The sequence below is a fragment of the Curcuma longa genome, unplaced genomic scaffold (assembly GCF_044706935.1).
Source record: "Curcuma longa cultivar G26 ecotype Majalengka, Jawa Barat unplaced genomic scaffold, ITB_CL_G26_1.1 contig_19794, whole genome shotgun sequence".
In the NCBI taxonomy this organism is placed as follows: domain Eukaryota; kingdom Viridiplantae; phylum Streptophyta; class Magnoliopsida; order Zingiberales; family Zingiberaceae; genus Curcuma; species Curcuma longa.
Genome location: NW_027431194.1, coordinates 3,081 through 17,052, shown reverse-complemented (window position 1 = coordinate 17,052; position 13,972 = coordinate 3,081). Strand labels below are relative to the sequence as shown.

General features: G+C 38.5%; 1 protein-coding gene across 1 annotated transcript; it reads left to right on the top strand.

The window, feature by feature from the left end:
- Window positions 1-8,596: 8,596 nt before the first annotated feature.
- On the top strand, window positions 8,597-12,211 carry LOC141817241 (glucan endo-1,3-beta-glucosidase 14-like). The gene is made up of 3 exons (XM_074704917.1): window positions 8,597-8,785; window positions 10,616-11,640; window positions 11,803-12,211. The coding sequence occupies exons 1-3, from the start codon at window positions 8,737-8,739 to the stop codon at window positions 11,857-11,859; spliced, it is 1,131 nt and encodes a 376-aa protein (XP_074561018.1). The 5' UTR covers window positions 8,597-8,736; the 3' UTR covers window positions 11,860-12,211.
- Window positions 12,212-13,972: the final 1,761 nt, after the last annotated feature.

The following is a 13,972-nucleotide window of genomic DNA, read 5'->3' as shown; positions in this document are numbered from 1 at the left end:
TTGGAAGCAGGAATTTTTTTCGCTCGTGCTCGGCATGTGGATTGGGGTGAAAATTTTATTTTTAATTCTACATAGATGATACTTGGTGTTCAAACACACCAATGAGTTCCTTGAACTCCCTCACTCATGTAGATATAAAATTTTGAATTTTTTATTATCAAAAAAGCCATCAGCCAGTTTTGACCAAAACCGGCTGATGGACTTAAAGACCTCTAATGCACATGATCCGAACACCTTTTTTGCTCCTCTTGCACTCTATAATGTGTACATCAACTCAGAATGCATTGCGATACATCGTGTTGGAAGCAGGAATTTTTTTCGCTCGTGCTCGGCATGTGGATTGGGGTGAAAATTTTATTTTTAATTCTACATAGATGATACTTGGTGTTCAAACACACCAATGAGTTCCTTGAACTCCCTCACTCATGTAGATATAAAATTTTGAATTTTTTATTATCAAAAAAGCCATCAGCCAGTTTTGACCAAAACCGGCTGATGGACTTAAAGACCTCTAATGCACATGATCCGAACACCTTTTTTGCTCCTCTTGCACTCTATAATGTGTACATCAACTCAGAATGCATTGCGATACATCGTGTTGGAAGCAGGAATTTTTTTCGCTCGTGCTCGGCATGTGGATTGGGGTGAAAATTTTATTTTTAATTCTACATAGATGATACTTGGTGTTCAAACACACCAATGAGTTCCTTGAACTCCCTCACTCATGTAGATATAAAATTTTGAATTTTTTATTATCAAAAAAGCCATCAGCCAGTTTTGACCAAAACCGGCTGATGGACTTAAAGACCTCTAATGCACATGATCCGAACACCTTTTTTGCTCCTCTTGCACTCTATAATGTGTACATCAACTCAGAATGCATTGCGATACATCGTGTTGGAAGCAGGAATTTTTTTCGCTCGTGCTCGGCATGTGGATTGGGGTGAAAATTTTATTTTTAATTCTACATAGATGATACTTGGTGTTCAAACACACCAATGAGTTCCTTGAACTCCCTCACTCATGTAGATATAAAATTTTGAATTTTTTATTATCAAAAAAGCCATCAGCCAGTTTTGACCAAAACCGGCTGATGGACTTAAAGACCTCTAATGCACATGATCCGAACACCTTTTTTGCTCCTCTTGCACTCTATAATGTGTACATCAACTCAGAATGCATTGCGATACATCGTGTTGGAAGCAGGAATTTTTTTCGCTCGTGCTCGGCATGTGGATTGGGGTGAAAATTTTATTTTTAATTCTACATAGATGATACTTGGTGTTCAAACACACCAATGAGTTCCTTGAACTCCCTCACTCATGTAGATATAAAATTTTGAATTTTTTATTATCAAAAAAGCCATCAGCCAGTTTTGACCAAAACCGGCTGATGGACTTAAAGACCTCTAATGCACATGATCCGAACACCTTTTTTGCTCCTCTTGCACTCTATAATGTGTACATCAACTCAGAATGCATTGCGATACATCGTGTTGGAAGCAGGAATTTTTTTCGCTCGTGCTCGGCATGTGGATTGGGGTGAAAATTTTATTTTTAATTCTACATAGATGATACTTGGTGTTCAAACACACCAATGAGTTCCTTGAACTCCCTCACTCATGTAGATATAAAATTTTGAATTTTTTATTATCAAAAAAGCCATCAGCCAGTTTTGACCAAAACCGGCTGATGGACTTAAAGACCTCTAATGCACATGATCCGAACACCTTTTTTGCTCCTCTTGCACTCTATAATGTGTACATCAACTCAGAATGCATTGCGATACATCGTGTTGGAAGCAGGAATTTTTTTCGCTCGTGCTCGGCATGTGGATTGGGGTGAAAATTTTATTTTTAATTCTACATAGATGATACTTGGTGTTCAAACACACCAATGAGTTCCTTGAACTCCCTCACTCATGTAGATATAAAATTTTGAATTTTTTATTATCAAAAAAGCCATCAGCCAGTTTTGACCAAAACCGGCTGATGGACTTAAAGACCTCTAATGCACATGATCCGAACACCTTTTTTGCTCCTCTTGCACTCTATAATGTGTACATCAACTCAGAATGCATTGCGATACATCGTGTTGGAAGCAGGAATTTTTTTCGCTCGTGCTCGGCATGTGGATTGGGGTGAAAATTTTATTTTTAATTCTACATAGATGATACTTGGTGTTCAAACACACCAATGAGTTCCTTGAACTCCCTCACTCATGTAGATATAAAATTTTGAATTTTTTATTATCAAAAAAGCCATCAGCCAGTTTTGACCAAAACCGGCTGATGGACTTAAAGACCTCTAATGCACATGATCCGAACACCTTTTTTGCTCCTCTTGCACTCTATAATGTGTACATCAACTCAGAATGCATTGTGATACATCGTGTTGGAAGCAGGAATTTTTTTCGCTCGTGCTCAGCATGTGGATTGGGGTGAAAATTTTATTTTTAATTCTACATAGATGATACTTGGTATTCAAAATTCAAAATACATCAGCCAGTTTTGATAATAAAAAATTCAAAATTTTATATCTACATGAGTGAGGGAGTTCAAGGAACTCATTGGTGTGTTTGAACACCAAGTATCATTTATGTAGAATTAAAAATAAAATTTTCACCCCAATCCACATGCCGAGCACGAGCGAAAAAAATTCCTGCTTCCAACACGATGTATCGCAATGCATTCTGAGTTGATGTACACATTATAGAGTGCAAGAGGAGCAAAAAAGGTGTTCGGATCATGTGCATTAGAGGTCTTTAAGTCCATCAGCCGGTTTTGGTCAAAACTGGCTGATGGCTTTTTTGATAATAAAAAATTCAAAATTTTATATCTACATGAGTGAGGGAGTTCAAGGAACTCATTGGTGTGTTTGAACACCAAGTATCATCTATGTAGAATTAAAAATAAAATTTTCACCCCAATCCACATGCCGAGCACGAGCGAAAAAAATTCCTGCTTCCAACACGATGTATCGCAATGCATTCTGAGTTGATGTACACATTATAGAGTGCAAGAGGAGCAAAAAAGGTGTTCGGATCATGTGCATTAGAGGTCTTTAAGTCCATCAGCCGGTTTTGGTCAAAACTGGCTGATGGCTTTTTTGATAATAAAAAATTCAAAATTTTATATCTACATGAGTGAGGGAGTTCAAGGAACTCATTGGTGTGTTTGAACACCAAGTATCATCTATGTAGAATTAAAAATAAAATTTTCACCCCAATCCACATGCCGAGCACGAGCGAAAAAAATTCCTGCTTCCAACACGATGTATCGCAATGCATTCTGAGTTGATGTACACATTATAGAGTGCAAGAGGAGCAAAAAAGGTGTTCGGATCATGTGCATTAGAGGTCTTTAAGTCCATCAGCCGGTTTTGGTCAAAACTGGCTGATGGCTTTTTTGATAATAAAAAATTCAAAATTTTATATCTACATGAGTGAGGGAGTTCAAGGAACTCATTGGTGTGTTTGAACACCAAGTATCATCTATGTAGAATTAAAAATAAAATTTTCACCCCAATCCACATGCCGAGCACGAGCGAAAAAAATTCCTGCTTCCAACACGATGTATCGCAATGCATTCTGAGTTGATGTACACATTATAGAGTGCAAGAGGAGCAAAAAAGGTGTTCGGATCATGTGCATTAGAGGTCTTTAAGTCCATCAGCCGGTTTTGGTCAAAACTGGCTGATGGCTTTTTCGATAATAAAAAATTCAAAATTTTATATCTACATGAGTGAGGGAGTTCAAGGAACTCATTGGTGTGTTTGAACACCAAGTATCATCTATGTAGAATTAAAAATAAAATTTTCACCCCAATCCACATGCCGAGCACGAGCGAAAAAAATTCCTGCTTCCAACACGATGTATCGCAATGCATTCTGAGTTGATGTACACATTATAGAGTGCAAGAGGAGCAAAAAAGGTGTTCGGATCATGTGCATTAGAGGTCTTTAAGTCCATCAGCCGGTTTTGGTCAAAACTGGCTGATGGCTTTTTCGATAATAAAAAATTCAAAATTTTATATCTACATGAGTGAGGGAGTTCAAGGAACTCATTGGTGTGTTTGAACACCAAGTATCATCTATGTAGAATTAAAAATAAAATTTTCACCCCAATCCACATGCCGAGCACGAGCGAAAAAAATTCCTGCTTCCAACATGATGTATCGCAATGCATTCTGAGTTGATGTACACATTATAGAGTGTAAGAGGAGCAAAAAAGGTGTTCGGATCATGTGCTTCCGAGGTGTGTAAGTCCATCAGCCGATTTTATCCAAAATCGGCTGATGGCTTAATTGATATTAGAAAAATAAAATAATTATATCCATATGAGTGACGGAGTCTAAGGAACTCATTGGAACTCACATTGAGCTGTCATGCTGGAGTACAGGGAACTCATTGGGAGCGGTTTGTGCTCAGGGAGAATGTGGTTTAGGCATTTATACAAGCAGGTGAAGGGCATGCTGCATGTGAGGTGGAGATTAACCCAATTTAAGAATTGGTTCTTGTTGGTAATTCAATGAACAATATCGAAAATAAACCAAACTTGAACTCAAAAATTTGATGTCAATTTAACATTTACTCACAAAAGGGTAATTGTGCTATAAGAATACATTAGAACAAGTTGTACAGGAACATTAAAGAATGGATTTAACAAGTTGAAAAAAAAAAGTTAGATTGATGAGGACGGATGAGTCAAACCAAAAACTCAACCGTCAATCAATTTTTTCCTTCAGTTTAATCATTCAAGATAAAAAACATTCTTTGAACATCTTGTACAATAGGTGTTCCGTGTCTTGCTTTCTCCAATATTTGTGTGATTAAGGTCTTCATTTCTTGATTGTCAACATAGTTAACTTCATCCATTGCATGAACCTCATGAGTAGCTAACAATCCCATGTCCTTCGACTTCTGATCCCACAATGGCTCCCATATCAAATTCTCATCAGATGAATGCAAGTAATATCCAATATGGTCCTTTGATCGAGTTAGTTGCAATGATCGGTTCTCCTCCATGTTTGCAAGCGAAAGTCCCTGTCAAACCATAACCGCAAACAAGCTGTAGTAATTTTCAGCAAAGGGGAAAAAGAACAAGTCTCAAAAAGACAATGGTAGATAGTAATTGATCAGCTAGAAAGATAAAGAAATATACAATTCAGATGAATCCTGATGGTTAAATTAAGTACGTTAATGCATTGACTTAATCTTCCTCCTTCTTCTCTTCCTCTTCCGATCCCCTTTCCTCATGAATGCGGAGGTGCCCTGCAAAACTGCCCTCGTCAAAATCTAAAAATAGGCAAAGGGGGTGAAGAAACGAGAGGAGTGACGGGCGAGCAGGGGGGTGGGCCGAATGCAGCGACGCAAGAGGAGCGAGTAGGATTTAGGATTTTGGGTAGAGGGGTCGGGTTTTTCTTCGTCGGTGTGCTTCGCCTCAGCAGATTTGTCAAGTTCCAGTTTTTCCCCTTCTCCATGGACCTTCTCCTTCCCCTCCGACGGCTCTGACTCGTCTCTAAATAGCTTGTTCTTGAGGATGACCTCCTCGACGGCAGCTCTGAGCTCCACCAGCGCCTTCCTCTCGGATTCCTTGAGATCCGACAAGAAGTTGCTCTCCTCCCTGAAGGACGAGGCCTTCTCCGCAACAGGATCACCCTTCTTGTTCTTCACCTCCGCTGCATCCTTCTCGGCTTCCTTTTCAACCACAGCGGAATCTCAAATTGAGAATCGACCGCGCGATTTTGGGAGAGGCGGGATTTTATTTCGGGATTTCGTTCAGGCCACGGTGGAGGAGGATGAACAGTGAAAATCCTCGCCACGTCAGATGTCGCGGACGAGGCGCGTAAACAGAGCGCGCAGGATATCATTCCTGTATATATATATATATATCTGCTGCGCCATATGCTTGATTATTGACATGGCAGGTAAGGTTAACATTTTTTATAACCCTAAACTCAAAAAGGTTGGAAAAATGTGAGAGAAACAACGCCCCTCTTCGCACAACCCTAACATCACTAGCTCCGTCGCTAGCTCCGACACTCAGAACATCTTCATCAGCATTGACCTCCACCATGCCCCTCCCCCCCAAACCCTAAACTCATCTTCGCCGCTGCCTCCACAATCCCTCCTCCCACTGTCTTGCTCCCCCTTGCCGCAGACGACACCACCATCTCTATCACCAACTCCAACATCCGAAACATCTTCACTGACATCAACCTCCACCACCCTTGCCTCCACTATCGCCTCCACCACCCTAGGCCTAAACCCTAAACTCATCTCCATTGTCGCCTCCACTGCCCTTCTCGCTGTGGCCTCGCTCCCCCTAGCCGTGGACGACACCGCCAACTCCAACATCCTAAAATGCGAGAGGAAAAACATCGTGAGAAAAAAAAAAGCTAGGCACTTACCACAATAGTAGTAGTAGATTCGTCGCCAACTTCGACACCCGGAACATCATCATCGACATCGACCTCCACAACCCCGCCTCCACCACCCTAGTCCTAAATCCTAAACACATCTCCACCGCCACCTCTACCGCCCTCCTTGTCGCAGCCTCGCTCCCCCTAGCCGCAGACGACCCGCCAACTCTGACACCTTGAAATGCGAGAGGGAAAATGCCGTGAGGAAAAAAGCTAGACACCTACCACGATAGCAATTGCAGATGAGTCACGCACGAATCATCATGCAAGATATCAAATTTGTATATATATAGAGAGAGAGACGATGATGAACATGAATTGGGATCCATCCATCTCTTTCATGAATGAATGAATTCATTCTCTTTAGCAAAAGGTAGAATTCACTATCCAGCGGTTTCATACGGTCGATCTTATGATCATCTATGAGGAGTTAAATCGAGAAATTGCAGTTGGCACTAGAGGGAATGAATGAATTCATTCTTCATTTCAACAATAAAGGTGGAATCCGTCATCCTAACGGCCCCATATGGTCGGTCCCATGACCATCTGTGAGGAGATAAATCAAGAAATTACAGTTGACCATGACGAGAAAGATATTATCACAGTTTTATCAGGATTCGACATTATGTATTTTAGTACGGAGCATGAATTCATTGTCCATGCATGCATCTCGTTGAGGGAGAGAGAGAGACGCGGTGATGAACATAAACTTGGGATCCATCCATCTCTTTCATGAATGAATGAATTCATTCTCCATGCATGCATTATATTCATGCATCTCGTTGAGTGTATGAATTAATATATGTGCTTTTAAGAATTGAAACACCTGCTTTTTGCTCATGAAAAAGAGAGAATGAACGCCTTTTGTCTTCATCAAGTCAAAGATGTGGAGGAGAGAGAAAGAATTAATATATAATATAATATAATATAATATAATATAAGATGAAAGAAATTAAGCCTCCAACTTTCCTAGCTTACATATATTTAATTAATAACTAGAGCCTATTTATCCATTCATAATTCTCTTTCAAATAATAAGAATAATCAAATAACAACAATATATTTATTTTTGAAAGTTTTCTATAAAAAGTGTGATTATATTACCATCTTAATCAATTCATTAATTAGTTAATTGATGTTGAATGTTATGAAAATATACTACTAAATTGAATATTGAGGTGGTAGTAGTGATGATGCAGAAGTTTACTAGCGATGTGAATGTTGAGATGGAGGTCTAATTTGACTTACACCTCTCGGTCCGACTTGTACGATATGGCTTGACTTGTGTCAACTAAAGTAAACTTTAGAGGGCCTCGGAGTTGTCCAATAAAACCCCTCGATCTAATGTTTAGTTAATAGGAGCATAATAAAAAAGGAAGAAATTTTTATTATTTGATGAAATAAGTGAAGAATTTTTTCATTGACATCAAAGTCATATAAAAGGAATTTAAAACAATTTAATCTTTAATTTTATGTCTTAAAATTTCGTAACCTACTAAAATCATAAACCAACAATTTCATAGAATTTGATAATCATTTGATTCATTTTTTCTTCCCCTCCTTTATTTTACATTTTTTTATTTCATTTAATTTTCCCAATTTAAAATATTATTTAAAACTATTAAAAAGTTCAACATATATTTAAAAAACTCAAATATTAAGGAAATATCAAGCTAAAAGGCACTTTGCATAAACAAGCATCTATATTTAATATAATATTAAGAAACACTGTAATTCCAAAAAAGAAATTTAATTTATGATCGAAACAGAAAAAGAAAAAGAAAAGCAAAATCATCAGGATATTTTAATCCTTTTTTATTTATTTGTAATTAATTAATTTAATAAAATGATGACGTCATGGCTAAAAAAGGTTTTCTCTGCGTCCACTCGAAGCGCACCTGCCGTATAAGTCACCACGGACATGGGCCCCAGAGTCACTGCAGACCTGGACCTCATAACGACTCTTCGCTGTCTCCGGTTCACGTCCCCGATGAACCCACCTGTCGACGTACCTGTCTTATCACGCCGGCCAGTGTGCTAAATGTGCCCTCGTGGGGGCCATAACGCATTTCCTGTGAGAGAAGCACACGTGTCTGTCGTCCGAGTGCGGTAGTGGCACTCCCACGAGAAGGCCATTTAAGAGGGCGAAGGTTGATCAATGGCGGCGAGGGTGGGAGCGCAGTGACTAGATAACCGCAAGCGAGAAGAGAGCGAGAGGATTCGGGAAGCCAATCTCAACTTTTCCACCTCTTCCTCTCGATACATCGAGCAGATTCGAATCCACAAGGATTTATCGGCGGATCGAGGAGGAGAAAAATGGCGAAGCAGACGAGCGGTTGCTTCCTCCTCTGTCTCCTCCTTTCAGGTCCATTCTTCTTGATTCATATTCTTCTATCTGTGTTGTATCACGTCGAGTGTTTCAGCCCAAATCATTTCACCATAATTTTAGCATATTGATTTCTTTTGTTTTTCAAAAAAGAAAAAAAACAGAGATGATAAATACTAGAAGCTTCAGATAGTGATAAATAGGTTTTTCTTGAATTTAGGTTATTGCTGGAGAAGAGAAATGTGCAATTTTGGTGAATATGTTTGTGGTTGCGGTGTGATTTGTGAGAGTCAGAGAATTCATGAGAGACAATTTAATAGGTGTAGACAAAAACCACATGGCTTTGGGACTACAACAGGCTTGTGTGAACCAGGTTGGCAAAAGTACTTCAATGGATACTAAATGCTTGGTGCCCCCTTTGTAAGATCCATGAACGAGATTATGTTGGATTTGGTTGGGTTTTAGTTTGATGTGATTATAAAGTATCTAGCACTTATTGTTTAATGATCCCATGCTTGCTGTGGTAGTTAAACAGGTATCGGCTGCCGATTGATGTTAGCATTTAAAAATTGTCAGGGAATGGGATGAGTTGTATTTAAAATCTAGTGATGTACTCTTAGGCAGCGTCCCAAACACATGACCATGTGAGTGCTTCCGTGGTCCCCGGGGCAATGGTGCAACGGTCACATCCGGGTTGTGACCCAGGGACTCGCGGTTCGATCCCCAGCTACGGCGTATTTGTAAGAATTTTTTTCCAAATGAGAAACGCAATCTAAGGATGTTGGGCATCTGGATTGGCCGCCGTATGCGCTTCCCGAATTTACCCTGGTGGTCGGTGGGAAACTTTCGTGGGACCGGGCCGGCCACCCCTAGGGATTGAGTCCATGAGACTGACTGGGATTTATCATGTGAGTGATTCCGTGTCACTAATGAACAAGAGAAATAATGTTGATAAAATTCAGCTGATGTGATAAATGAGCTTAACATGGTTCTCTGGAAGAGAGATTAAATAGTTTCACATAACTTTCAGCAAATTATACATGCATATGGGGAGTACAAATTGCATGTGTCAAGTGAGTGATTACATCATAGACCATTTCTTATTGGGAGCTTGAGCAATCGATTGGGATAAATGTTTTTTCTAGATGATGAAATTATGGTGTTTAAATGAAATTGAATTGAACATTCCATTTATAGCCCTTCATGCAGTGGAGAATAGCCCCCTTTTTCTCATGTGAGGCTAAAAGCAAGAAATTTTGGAATCACCCTATGATTGTTAGAGGAGAGATATATAATACTCCCTTGGTTCACATGCTCACAAAAGACATTTAAAGTGCAGAAGTTCTTACTCCTTAAAGGGAATAAACTTCTTCTGAAAGAAAGCATCCCTGCGATGGAGCTGCAAAGGAATTTTCCTTTTTGGTAAAGGTTTTCTGAATGCAGTCATATCTGGTCCCTTCATATTTTGTAGTTTTTTTCATTTCAGCGGTGAATACATAACACGCAGCAACATGGAAGCATAATGTTTGCACTTTCCTAAAAGCTCAACTTTTTGAAATGCTAGCAGCCTTATCAAGTCTTGGAATGCAACCAAAAACTTTGTCATTTCTTCTTGAGTTTTCTCATCATTTGTAAATTCATCCTGATTGCTTTGTCAAATTCATTGTTAAGGAGAACCTACGGCACAAGCCAATTCCTTTCTTCTGGATGTTTTTGTTATTCTCATTAGAGCAGTTGGCACCATTTTAGAATCTCCCTTGTCTCTGCCCTTTTCATTGTTTTTTTTCCAAAAAAGAAAACATAAAGATTGATTATTTACTTTCTTCTGTCTTTATGAACTGTGATATGGAATGGCATTCATCTTTACAGGTCAAGTTATCCAAATTCTTGGCATCGCAGTAGGTATCAATTATGGGCAAATTGCCAACAATCTTCCTTCTCCAAATCGAGTTGCAAGCCTACTACGTTCCCTCAACGTCAGCAGAGTAAAGCTTTATGACGCTGATCAGAACGTTCTTAGTGCGTTCATCAATACTGACATTGAGTTTGTAATAGGAATTGGCAACGAGAATGTGTCAACAATGACTGATCCAGCAAAAGCACTTGGATGGCTCCGACAACATGTCCTGCCTTACCTTCCTTTTACTAAGATCACCTGCATCACTGTTGGAAATGAAATCTTCAAAGGAAATGATACTGTTCTGATGGCAAATCTTCTGCCAGCCATGCAATCAGTTTACCAAGGCCTGGTTTCGCTTGGATTGGATAAAAAGGTAAATGTCGCCAGTGCTCATTCCCTTGACATGTTAGGGAACTCTTACCCTCCTTCAGCAGGCTCATTCAAACAAGACCTAGCGGTTTATATCCAGCCAATCCTTGACTTCCATTCAATGACAAAATCACCTTTCCTCATCAATGCCTATCCTTATTTTGCATACAAAGCAAACGCTGGAACTGTCTCCTTAGACTATGTCCTCTTTGAACTCAATGCAGGAGTTACTGATCCACTCACAAATCTGAACTATGACAACATGCTATACGCACAGATTGATGCAGTTTATGCTGCTGTCAGAGCATGGGGACACCCGGATATTGAAGTCGGTATTTCTGAGACTGGATGGCCATCTAGAGGGGACTCTGATGAGATAGGAGCAACTCCAGAAAATGCTGCAAAGTACAATGGTAATTTGCTGCAGAGGATAGCCATGAAACAGGGAACTCCGATGAATCCTTCTGTTCCAGTAGATATATACGTCTTTGCATTGTTTAATGAAGACTTAAAGCCCGGACCAACTTCTGAAAGAAACTATGGACTATTTTATCCTGATGGCACTCCTGTTTATAATATCGGTTTGCATGGATATCTTCCGCCTATGTTGTCTTCGAGTTTCAAGGTAAACAATATCTTCTCGCTTGAGCATCGAAATGTACTGAACTTCCACAGAGAAATCATCTAGTCAATTATTTTCTTGGTTCCATTTTTGCTTTTTTTCTGTTAATTCAACTGATAAGGTTAGTAACCTGTGTTTATTGCTGTAACCATTCTTATGTTGCAGATGGTGCCTGCTTTGTGCACTTTGGGAATTGCCATTGCAATTTTGCTCCTAGCCTAACAGTTATCTCAACAGAAGTGGATCGACAAGTGGTAGAGCTTGTTGCACCGACTGAACACGAATCAGCAATGTGCTTCTGGCTGTTCCTTTTTGGATTCGATGTCTTCCACGGCGTTACAATCATTGGAGATGGGATGCACCTGGTTAGCATTTCATATAAGTGGGAGCTCTCATGGTGTGCCTAAATGGCATGTGGAACGTTGCTATGTGTGTGCTCCACAGCACTGAAAGTTTCTTTGTTTACATGGAACATGATTCTGTTCTAATAATCCCAGCAAGCCTCTCGCCCTCATTAAAGTTTTTCTTCTTTTTTTTTGGATTTTATCAGTTTATTCGTCTCATGTTATACTTCAGAATATCACAAGGCAAATGTGTATTGCTGTTGTTCGTTGCCGTTCTTTATGTTCTTGTGGCTTTTTTTTATGCTGATGGGAACATTTTTAGAGCCCCAATGAGTCAAGAATGTGTTGAATTCCTTTTCTACGCGACCTCAGATTTTAGCATCGATGCCTAACTCATTTGTTCTTGCTTAATTGTGTCTTCATTTTCCTGTGTGAAAAATTAGGTAATGAATTCAAGTTTCTTGCCACTCCTTGTGGAATTAGATCAAAATACACATTCAGAATTCGACATCTAAAATATTCATCCCTAATAGAATTTTAAACAAGAACTCTAATTTTCGTTGTTATTCCTTTGAACCAAATCACTTTAAACAAGGTCAAATTACTCTCACATGACCCCAAATTCCCACTGTTGAATGTCTAAGCACGTTTTGGTGGCCTAGGCTTACATGTCTTCTAAAGATCCATAAACATATCTAGATCTTGGCTCAAAACCGAACCCCTAAATATGCCTTTGTTCATGATGCACTCCCCCCCCCCCTAAACATATCTAGGTGACTACTTTCCTTCAGGACATCCGTATTGATTTGAATGTTAATATATGTTACATCTTCAAAATAACATAAGACTCACATGCTCCATGTCTCGCTCATTATATTAACATCTCTTTTTTATTAATACACATATCTAGGTGACTACATTCATTTTAATATTAATACTCATTATTTAACATCTCATTCTCATTCATTTTAATATTAATACTTTATTTATTTTTATTCTTATTTTATATTAAATAAATAAATATTTTTAATTTTTATTCTTTTAAATTTTATTTATTAACTACGTTCAAAGAATTGAACACTAACTTGTGAGTATTATAACACTCATCCACATTAATTGTGATACTACTTGAGTGTTATAACACTCGTACATTAACATCAATATGAGTGCTTCTTAGTCTTATTTTTTAAATTTCAATATTCAAATATTCATAAACAAATAATATACTTTTTTGATTTAGATGTCTTAATCTTATGAATCATAAATTACAATAAGATTGAAAAAAAATATGTAACTTTATTGATTTGGAGACGTGCATACAAAACCTACAGTATCACCACACTAAGATACTTGGAATATTTTTCATACAAAACATTTATTCAGGGCATCATTTCAGCTGATGAAAACTAGCAATACAATGCCCCTTGGGCATAGCTGAGTTGGTTACGATGGAGCATAGTCGTGGAGCCAACCGTGTAGGACGGATTCTACCTTTTGCAGAAGAAAACCAGCAATACAAAATTGTTTTTCTTACAAATCAATGCTATTTCTATAGCAAGTATTTGCCTCATACAAATTTATTTGAGATGCAAATGATTAATTGATAATATTTGATACTTAGATCATTGATACATAATTTATGGGGGTGCTCTTTGGCTAGAGGACGACAGACTTACTACAATGAGGTAAGTGATAAATTTTTGACAGACACATGCCCTGCAAAAAAAGCCCTCCCACCCCTTATCCAACATCGGCTATAAATCAAAATTAGTGTTGGAAGAAAAAAAATGATATTCTAACTGACAATAGATCAAAATTGATATCAAACACAAAACTGAATAAGTAAAACTTAGCAACATTAATGCATGTACCAGAAATTGATCATCAAAAACTACAGATACAAAAACTGAACGTTAAACTCACTTTGGTAGATCATCAGAAACTGAACAAACGTAGCTTTGACTAAACCAGAATCTGATCGAAGTTCCACA

Coding starts and splice junctions, on each gene's coding strand:
- LOC141817241 (XM_074704917.1), top strand. CDS start 8,737: ATGGCGAAGCAGACGAGCGGTTGCTTCCTCCTCTGTCTCCTCCTTTCA. Junction 8,786..10,615: donor CCTCTGTCTCCTCCTTTCAG/GTCCATTCTTCT, acceptor TCATCTTTACAG/GTCAAGTTATCCAAATTCTT. Junction 11,641..11,802: donor TGTTGTCTTCGAGTTTCAAG/GTAAACAATATC, acceptor CTTATGTTGCAG/ATGGTGCCTGCTTTGTGCAC.